The sequence below is a fragment of the Bombus huntii genome, chromosome 2 (genome assembly GCF_024542735.1).
Source record: "Bombus huntii isolate Logan2020A chromosome 2, iyBomHunt1.1, whole genome shotgun sequence".
In the NCBI taxonomy this organism is placed as follows: Eukaryota; Metazoa; Arthropoda; class Insecta; order Hymenoptera; family Apidae; genus Bombus; species Bombus huntii.
Genome location: NC_066239.1, coordinates 11,283,071 through 11,293,838, shown reverse-complemented (window position 1 = coordinate 11,293,838; position 10,768 = coordinate 11,283,071). Strand labels below are relative to the sequence as shown.

At 39.9% G+C, this 10,768-nt stretch overlaps 1 protein-coding gene across 4 annotated transcripts in view; it reads right to left on the bottom strand.

Annotated features, from left to right (window-relative positions):
- Positions 1 to 38: 38 nt before the first annotated feature.
- LOC126875799 (paired box protein Pax-6) overlaps positions 39 to 10,768 on the bottom strand; it is a 58,305-nt gene continuing 47,575 nt past the window's right edge. For all 4 annotated transcript variants that reach the window (XM_050638718.1, XM_050638708.1, XM_050638736.1 and 1 more), the window contains one exon: positions 39 to 10,268. In XM_050638718.1, coding sequence (XP_050494675.1) covers positions 10,180 to 10,268 — 89 coding nt within the window. In that variant the 3' untranslated portion in view covers positions 39 to 10,179. The remainder of the gene's footprint in view (positions 10,269 to 10,768) is intronic.

Sequence of the window (10,768 nt, the reverse complement as noted above, 5' to 3'; positions counted from 1 at the left end):
TGGAAGGTTTATGGTGTTACTGAACGAATGCAGATGACTTGCGTTGTCATTAAAATGAAATAACATTTATTGAATCGAGACAGTGACACCTAACAGTGGTTCTATATCCTACTACTTACAATCTTAAAGGTAATCACAGCAACAATATTATCTCCATTATTCACAACACTTACGTAGATTACTGTCGCAATAATATATTATTCTCGTTAATAAATTTGTTAATACTCATACACTGTATTCGTTATCAGTATTATTATTACAGATAATAAGAAAACTGCGTGGCCACTTCCGCGTCACTGCTCGGACTACGAAGTTTCGGTATCGAAAGAATCATCGAAGCTCGATCACATCGTAATTTTAAAGTAACGCCAACGAAATGCAACTTGCTTCTTCAAACATGCAGTTTATTAAAACAACGAACAAAGTGGTGTTAAGAATTTGCGCAAAATTCCATTTCGTTGCATCCACGCGATCCGCGTTCTTAAAAAGCATTAACGTTATCCTCGTGTTACGTAATATCGTTCACCAAACGTTTCTTTTTTCTTTTCGAAGGAACAACAGAAAAACGTTTAACGAACCAATCTGCTGGAGCAATGAAGTCGTCGTATCTCAAAGAAGCTATTCTGTGGTACTGTTTCTTGTCGTCCACTGTGTCCATACAAATCTCGCGAGAGTCTTTCGAAACACACGCTGTTGTTCGTCAAAATAGAGGCATCGCTCTGACATAGTGTAAAAACGGGAAAAAGAAAAAAGAAAAAGGAAAGATAAATCATCATCGTAGCAAAAAAGTAAAAGTTCATCATAGACACCGATCATCTTATAAAACCTGCAAATAATAATCACGACGAGTGGCGAGTCAAAAGATTCTGTACAAACGCGACGATCAGCCGCGAAATCGAAAGAAATTCGAAATCTTGGATGGAAATAAATCTGCAACACATTTGGTTCTTTTTATCTAAGCGACGGTGAACGCAGAAGTGGTCGATGCGAATCCGAACGAAGTGTACGACGTCAAGAACCGAGGCTCCCGACCGTTGGAGAACCGACAGAATGGCGGCGTTTTCGCTCTCACAAGCGATCTTTTTCCCTAATTCGGCCATTACGTTCTCTTTGTTTTGTTTCAGTTTTTTTTTTCGTATTTTTTCTTCATCCAAAAATATAAATTTTACTAATGTACAGTACACAATCCCCGTTCGCCGTAGAAAACGTTCAATCGAATTGCGGTACACCAGCTGCGTGTCAAAATCGTGGGAAACGATGTCCTTTCTACCGGACGAGGCACGATTTCTATTATATTTATAATATATTTCGTTCGTGCCTTCGATCGTCGTCACGATTTCGACTCGCGAATATCTTCAATTATACCCTATTGACTGCTGACAAATCGTTTATAGCTCGTCATCTATTTAACAAGAGAGAGAGAGAGAGAGAGAGAGAGAGAGAGAGAGACTCGACAACGACGTTCTCGACGGTAACGCGACAGTTGCTCGGCAGAAAGCTTCTTCTTCGAGGAGGAGAAGGAGGAGGAGGAAAAGCTGTTTTACTGGAGAATCGGAGAGTCTAATTAAACGGATGTTTGTTGCGTAACACTGATATACACATGCTCGAGGAGTATGCTTCGGCGAAGGGAACAAAACGTGGTCCAGAGTGTCTTGGAACGGCGAAGTCTCGTGACCGATCACGATTCGAGTGTCTCGTGAAACATATCGCGAAACTTTGGTCGTTTCTTGTATTTTTTTATTTACCGTTGCTATTAACGTCTTGACAGCCAGGCTCTGAGTAAGAATACGAAACGCATATGAATTGAAACCTTGTAGATAAATGAAACAATCGTAAACTAGTTATGCTAATTGTAAGTAAAAAAAGAAGTAATTTCTGAAAATCCAGACAAATTTCCTAATTAAATGTTCTGTTTCATTCTATCGATCCATCGATATAAGAACGAACGAGGATTAGTTGACAAAGCTGAATAATATAATCTACTCGTCATCGGTATTCGATTGACAATATTCTCTCTTCTCAATGCCGGGCGTCACGAAATTAATATTATCATTTAATTCTCATCTCGCCAAAGTCTTTAGGTATCGATCGTCCCAACCGTGACGATTCAACTTTCGATCATACTTATTTTCATCGCCCATTCTGTTCCGTTACTGGAACGAAACACGCGATATTTTCAACGACACCCTGGCAAGAAGTCGTAGACATGTCACAGAAGTCTTAGACGCGTGGAAAAAGTGGATCGGTTTCAAGTCGCCGACATAACACCGCGTAATCCTCGCATCAGGTACGAATCAGCGACCGAGAAGAAGTTCAATCGACTACCAACAAACGCAGCCAAGTACGAGTAGTCCTCTTTTTCCTTCTTTTTTTTCCTTTTTTTTTTTTTTTTTTTTTTTTTTTAAGAGAGAGAAAAAAAAAGCGAAACAACCGGAGTAAGAGAGGGAGAAAACGGAGGGTGAAGCGCGTGTTTTCCGAGAGACACGAAGGGGTGGTTGGTCGTTTTATCACGTTCGAGCCGCGTGAAACGGACGTCGCGACCGGAAAACCTCTGTCGACGAAAACACCGACGAAAAATCTCGAGTGGTTCTCGCGGTCGCGCTTGCGCGTCCTCCTCCGTTTTCCCATCCCTTTTCGCTCCGTTAATGCGATTAATTAGAAATTTTATATCGCGTAAAAAGCCTTGTCTCTGAGGTAGTGCATCATATAATATCAAATTACCCTGTACCGTAATTTTCCCACTTTTCGCGACACTTTTGTACGTGTGTACGTGTATAGAAGTACGTGTGTTCGGATGGCCGCACGGATGGTTGGCTCGTACGTGCTACCGCCCCCCGTGGAAATTTATTTTCGCGGAAAGTTTCGGGCCACCGAGAACTCGATTCGCGCCGTCGCGTCGCGGTCATTTCGAATCTTTGCGAATGTTTTAAGCGGCCGATTGATCCTTTGAACCGTATCGCAAAAGCTTTCTTTTTCATATTATAATAACAAATTATAATAATCTATGCTAGTAGATTTTGTTCGTTTTACAATGCGGGAGAAAGTTTATGTAGAATTCTATTTTCTATCGTACGAGTCACGCGGAAGTTAAATTCGTTCGATTCGGTGTTTGAAGGCGAAGCCAAATTTCAATTTGGTAAGAAAATTTTTGCTCGTCGATGCCAATAAACTGAAAAGTGGTAAGTGTATCAGTTTTCCCATTAAGAAAACCACACACAGCGAAGCATTTATTTAAAAGAAATAGTCGAGAGACTGAAAGACTGAAAGCTTCGAAACTCTTTCTAGTACACGGGAGAAATCTCGGCTGTCAAGATTGGTCGAACGATAGTCGTGCATCCTCTGCGAGAAATGCACTCTCGACATGATATCGACAGCAATCTAGATTATATAAAGAAAACTTTATTCGCTAATATTACTGAAGACGAAGAACCTCGTGTAAACCAGTTTGATCGTAACAACCATCGATCTTAAATTTATCGAGTATTGCACATGTCGCAAGAAATTCCATCCTGACTACCTAGCAGCAAAATCATCGAAAAACAATTCTTTCCTATCCTCTTCGGACTTAAGAAACGTTTTAAGGATAAAAAAGAAACACAACACGATCAAGCACCTAAATTGCAATATCGCGAAAATCGATTTCGGTAACTCGACAAATATTTTATTTTCCAATTCTAAAAACAAATTTGGTTGCGGGCGAAACCAAGCTTCGATCAAAAAATACCATTTCCGTAGATCAAAGTCTAGTGAACCGCCACCGGCGTAGCGAATCGATCTCTCGAGGCCTGATCGTCGCGGATCCATCCCTAAATCCTTGCACATTAGCGTTCGTGCGATGTGACTGGTTGTGACGCGTCGTCTCGCGTCGATTCGAGATCCGTTCCAAGACTTCCGTATGTAAAGATCGATGTATGTGAAGCGTGAGAAGAACGTATAACGCGGCTTGGCGTGCGTGTGGCTGGAAAGTTGGCTAGCGCAATGGCACGATAAAATAACACGTACTTTGCTAAATATCAAATGACTAGACTTGGTGTGTTTATATATTTCTGGAAAAATGTCCTCGTACGTAATACAATTATTAATATCCGTTTCGTGTAAACAGTTAAAGGTACATAGTACTGTTCGTCCTAAAATTTTCGTCATCTTATACCACTGTCAGAGAAAGAAATATTATATATATATATTACAAATACATAAAAGAAGAAATAATACGGAATTAACATTGCACCGTACTGTAAGATAACGAAATCCTTATTTTCGTATGGAACCGAATTTTATCTTTGAAAACGTGTAAATTCGAACACGTAACCAATTTTCTAATCTCGCTATATCGTTTCCTTCCACACAGATTCTACTTGTCATAATATTTAGATAACATCAATCTCTGCTAAGGTTCCATCTCTTCGATGGTATCGAGAAAAATATAATATTTGCACAAATATTCGCGGTCTACGGATAATCGATATGTGATCAGTTCGACCAATAACAATAGATACACATACGCGCGCTATTTTCAAGCTTGTTCTATTGTATTTGATATAACATGTAAATTGATCAGATGTATATTCGATCCGCTAGCCAACTTTGCAACCTCAAACGGTATACATTTGCGTGAAAACAATGAGCGAATAATAAAAGTAGGCTCGGGTCGCGTCCTCGAACGCCGATGGACCACTCCCGCCGTCAATTTTTCCACTCTTCGCAACGACAGAGGCGGTCGATCGTCCGTTTCCGGTTTCCAAGGGAGAACATCGAATACACGTGGCAAAGAGATTTCCGTTTCTTTATGTTAGCGTGTGTATGTGTGTATGTGTACGATTTCTATAAAGTGGTATACGATCGAACGGTACCGAAACGACCGTCTTTTCGCTTATCTAAACGTATATACACAGCGTATCGACGATTTCTGTCTAATTTACATTACAGGCTAAGAAGAGTATAACAAATGCTATTTTACAATCGCCTTTATACAAGAAAATCGACGAGGGAATTTGCTTCGATCGCGGGCAATCGAACTGTCGGTAAAAAAAAAAGGGGGGGGGGGAGAGAAAGCAAGAAGAGAGAAAAGAAAGAGACAGTTCGTTTACGAAAGGAAATTCTTTCAACTTGCGATGCGAATGAAGCTTCGTTTCTCCTCGTCTTCGATAACTCTACGTATTTCTTCCTTTTCTTTCTTTTTTCTTTGTTTCTTTTCGTGATAACACGTTTGTGAAACGTTCTCTCGGCGTGACTTGTGCTTCTAGAAAACGTGTGATTCCCGCGTTTACAAAGTATATAATATATATACTCTAAAGTATCCTCTCTGTTCGAGTGGTTCCGCGATCGGTCGATAACGATCGAGCAAATCTATTTTATATTATTTTTTTCTTATTTCTCCTTCTTCATCTTCTGCTTCTTCTTCTTCTTCTTCTTCTTATTCTTATTCTTATTCTTCTTCTTCATCTTATTCTTTTCGTTACCAGCTACAGATTGGATTGTCTTAATCTAGAATCGCGTGGAGTTTGGACCAAGGGGTGGGACCACCCCTTTTTCGTACCCAGGGGGAGAAATATAGAGAACGTGCTCGATGGACGACGAAAATATATCGTCGTGTCCTTGGTGGAGCATGAGAAGAGGAAAAGAGAGAGAGAGAGGGAGTCGGTTTGAGAAACACGTTTTTCTTGTTCGACTAGTTGGAGGAGTCCTAAAGCTAACGCTGTATCCTTGAACCCTTCGTAAAGTCTGCGAGAAAGAGGCTCGGTCTCTCAAACGAGATTACGCGAGGACCTACGTAGTTAGAGCGAATCCTGCTGAAGTGCGTTCCGCCTGCGTCTGAACACGGTTCGTGAGACGATCCATCGCGACTGAGCGTCGTTTGGCAATTTGCGAATCTTTCTGCAGAGTTACTATTTAGATTATAGCGAACGTGATTTGGAAATTTTATCTTAGACAATGATAATTATCGTAAAGACGATTCTTTAGTTGCTTAATTTAAAAATAGTTGCACTTACGATCGAGATAACTCGCGATGCGACGTCGTCGTTCGATGCTTTCGAACGAGATATCTCGCGTATCTACTTTTTAAGTACCTAAAAGTAACATTTTATTTGTTAAGTATCAACGTCAAAATATTTAAATTAAAATAAGAAAGAACAAAAATATCGTATGGCACTCTCGAAGCAACTACAAATTTTAATTTGTACTCGATAAAAAAAATAAAATATTTCCTTTTTCGTTTTAAAAATATGTGAAAATACATATCCAACGTTTAATTATATTTAACGTCGTTAAGTACTTTACGACGATTTGGGTGAGATTCCCACCGTTTACAACTTTTTGGAATAAACTTTTGGCATAAACCAAATTTTTAAACATCGCCTTGCAAGATATCCCGTCCATAGATTCAAAGGGGAGTTACACAACAAAAGAGTTACACACTTTTCGAACTTCGTTAGAAAAGTATCTACAAAGATTGCTGGTCATGCAAGGGTGCAAGATACAATGAATATTTTTTCAAACGTAAAAAAATACTGATTTTTATTTCGTTACATTTTGTCGTTTATAGTGTTAGCTATGGTTAAAAAATTGATTCGATGAAAGACCAAAGCTGACTAACGATTAATCTCTTAAATAAGTATCGAAAGCTTTAAAACATGTTACACTGTCAAAAACATAACGTGTCGCGATGTAAATCCAACGATAGAAATGAAACATTTCTTAGAAAAAAAAAAGAAAAAAACAAAGAGAAATCAATTTCTTTATCGTTTTCGATGAACGAAAATCTTTATCGCTACAAAAATGTTCTCCACGACTTTCGCGGAACTTCTCTACGAATTTCCACTCGACGAGGGAAGTTCGATCTCGTAAGCAGTCACTTTTCCGAAGCAAGTTTCTGGCTGGTGGAACGTTGTCAGCCGACGCCATATCTGCGAGCAAGCGTGATGGCCGGCCGGCGAAAAAAGCCACCCTCGAGGTAGCTATCAATCCCCGCAGCTCCCACCCTTACAAAGGCAGCCAGCTTGGCCAGAGCCACCCTAAAGTCTCGCGAGAATATTTGCAGCGGATGCCCGCCCTTCCTCCCTCTGTCTTCGAATCCCTCGAAATTTCCACGCGAATCGCTCGGCTGTCATGCGTACCACAGCCACGCGTGAAAAATTCGATAAACGAATCTTGCCGGTCATCGATCGAGAGATATAAGAACGCCCGTAAACGATAACAATACACAAATGGAAGTTTGAAATTATTTTCATGCTACGAGTAAAAAGATATACTTCTTTTAGAATAGTTGAAATAAGGATATTTTATTTCATTTCGAAATATCATAGATTCTATTCGAATTCGTTAGATTTTTTCAGATATCCAGATTTCTGAAACAATGATAGATTTTTAAAGGATATTTACTTTCAAATTGGTTCCACTTCATTGGCCTATATCTAATTTGGATTAATAGTTTGAACTTTTGTCGAAGATTCCGGCTTTTCAATCGTTTTAAGTTCACAGTCCGCATAAAATTAAGGAAACTGTCGCTATCGATCGTTACATTCGCTGTTACTATAATACGCCAGTTTACCCTTCGATTCATATTTTCCTTTTTCGTAAGAAACATCTGCGTTACAAACAAAATTGCGTTTCTTCCAATACGTCACTATCTTATTCATCTTTCTAAACGATTCCGTCGAGAAACTAAAATGCAACAATTAGCAGCTACTAACTTATTTGACGTAACATATGCGTCAGTAGCAGCGAATGTGTTACACTCTGTTTCCTCGCAACGGTACTCATAAGCAACGAAGTCATTCTTCAACTTAAAATTTCCAAATTTGAAAATTTATCCAGACAAACAACAAAGAAAATATTAACACCATGCTACTTATATACAATAGATAACCTACTTCGTTGATGTTCGTTCGCTGGTATATAAAATTTCAAATATTATGTTTTAAATGTATATTGCAATACGATATACTTGTAGCATTTCGTACATTGGATCGTCTAACGAACATGTTCGACGCCGATACGTTCATTTGTACACTGTCGTGAGTAGATGGATAATATACCCTGCGTGACCCGGGTCATGCGTATACGTCTATGACCACTAGATTAAACGCGATTCGAAGAAAGGACGATGAGCGTCCGCCTCGATCTTTGATACATCGCGTTCGCGCGACGATCGACGCGATTTTCCGACATTAAAATGTACCGAGTAAACAGCTGTTTGAAGAAGTTTAAGCTTACGTGCAGTTTCTCACGCAATGAATGTTCATTAACCCCTCAAATCAGTTTCGCGTAGGTACAAGAAGCGTACGTCGTCATAACTTTATCGTTTATGGCAATTCGATGTATACGTATCAGTTTGTTAATACATTATCGTTTATCTGTACGTATTTGTTAACACTTTGGCGGGCAAAACGATTGTAATCGTTTCTCAATAAAGATCATATACCGAAATTTAGTACGTTGTACGATACGATACGATACTGCGGATGTTTATGGGAAAATTCAAATATGATAAAAATCTATACAATGTGAAAAAATACATTTTCTTGGATATAAGTTTTTCGTCTTTGGTTGCGTTCATAGAAATCTGAATTTACATAATATATCCACCATCTAGGATCTAGATAATAATTTCAGTAACACGGTACTCTACTTATTGTACACGTTGTATTACTACACAACAATTAGAAATGGGTTTTCAAGCACGTTGCAAAAATATCTACATGTCGGCGAAAGTGTTAAGAAACTTGCTGAATTTAGACGAATTAATTACCGACCGAATAATTGCCGACTCGAGAGGTTAACGCGCAAAGTGCGCGAGAATTTGCGATCGTTCGTATTTAAAATAGCGAAAGATATTTCAAAGGATTCTTCGATTTCAATGGAACAACGAACGCTTCGCGCGCGTACTTTCCGTTACGAGGGTGTTTAATCGCAAATTCTGAACGAGAGTGTGCGTACTTGTTTTTTCGGTGACCCAAAGTAACGATCAGCAGTGTCCGCTAGTTGTCGAGATTTGGCAAGCTTCCAACGGGTAATTAATCGAATTAAAGCGGACTCGTTAACCTTTTATTCCCTTTTTTCAACTCCTGTTGCGCTGGTCCCTTAACAGGTTACCTGATCTCATTCGTGCAACCCTTTCCCTGTGACTCTGAGAAAGTGGGAGAACACAACTCTTTGAAAACGAATTATGGCTGAAACGTTGATTCTTTGTTTTTATTTTCTCGATAAACTAGATTACGTGCGGTACCTCTAAATTCGAAACAATAGAAAATACGTTAGATCATCGTATCGAATATCGAGGATATCGAACATGAACATTGCTAATCGGTATTTATACGTCCCAAACTGTTAAGTAAGACAGATATAGCAAGTACTTCTCGTCCTAGCCAGTTTACTTACTGCAACGAAGAGAACAAACGAATATGTACATCGGCTAAATAAAAGAAAACAGTTAAACTGTATTAAAATCATATTCATAATATGAAACTCGAAAACAAATTCCCATAATAATTCACATAAAACACGAACCTAAAATATTGCAATATGAAACAACAAAAAAGACTCTTCACTCTATATTTTTAATAACACATTATCATACGACGCCGAAGAATCAACCAGTAAATAAATACATTCATTAATCGATCCAGAAAAAGAAAACAATTTTATAGCGCAGGCAATGCCGTATACGTAAGAATAAGATCATAACGTATGAAAAAAAAAGTTACTTTGATATTAATTTAAAAACAAAAAAGAAAAAGATCCATCTAGGAACACTGCTGACCCGCTGAACTTGCAAAGTCACAATCCACGTGTGTTCGGGGCGACGCTGAACAAGCGTCGTCGATTATCTCGTTCGAATGTCATCGCGCGCCATCATGACGCGATCGCGATGAACGCAGTGATCGAGGTCGGCGATTCGCCGTACGGCAACGAACCGTCTCGTGTGATCGAGTATCGCGCGCGCGACCATCTCTGCAAGAGAGCGTCCGAAGAGATTGATCGGTTGGTTCACTCACTGGTGTCGGAGGTGTGCACGGGAGTGGTAGCCGGTGTGTTCGAAGGCTGATGCTGCGCTGGCTGCGTCGGTATCCCGAGGGAAGCGAGCAGCGGCCGGGACACTGCACCAGGGGTGGCTGTCGGTGGCGGCGGGCTCTCCTGGCCGACGAGCAAGCTCGCGGGCGGGAACCCGAAGAGCTGGGATCACTGGAGCCTCGGCCAATAGTTGCCGGTCAGGTCTGGTGTTTGAGACGGGATCTGCACGGGAACCGAGACGCCAGCCGATATCACACCTGCAATGCGATTGTTTGTTTTCCGATTAAACGATCGATCTAGTTTTGTTCTGTGATTGTGTTCCAGGAATAGGTACGACGTGGACAAGATTCTTGGTGGAACAGCGGACGCGACATTTACAATGGAACTTCTTAGGAGGCAAGTTGATCAACTTTGCTTCTTGTGGCATTTTTAATCTTGTTCGCGCATGTTCACTGTTAACGTTCAATTCTTAAGGAACACTCGGCTTCACAAGCAGATTATGGGAAGAGATTGACATAAATAATGTATGTTGTAAGGTACGCTCAAATTGATATCATATTTGTTTACGTTACTGTCTATGGCGTTGAGCGGTTTAGCTTTTGAAGCAAGGATCTGGAGAAAAAATCGAAGATTTGGGTCTTTAGATTTGCGAATCGTAAAATGAGATATTATAGAAACATACAATGGCTCACGAGAGTATTTGAACGCTTATGGTAGAAACATTCTACGTGCAAACTATCTGTACAAAAATTACAAA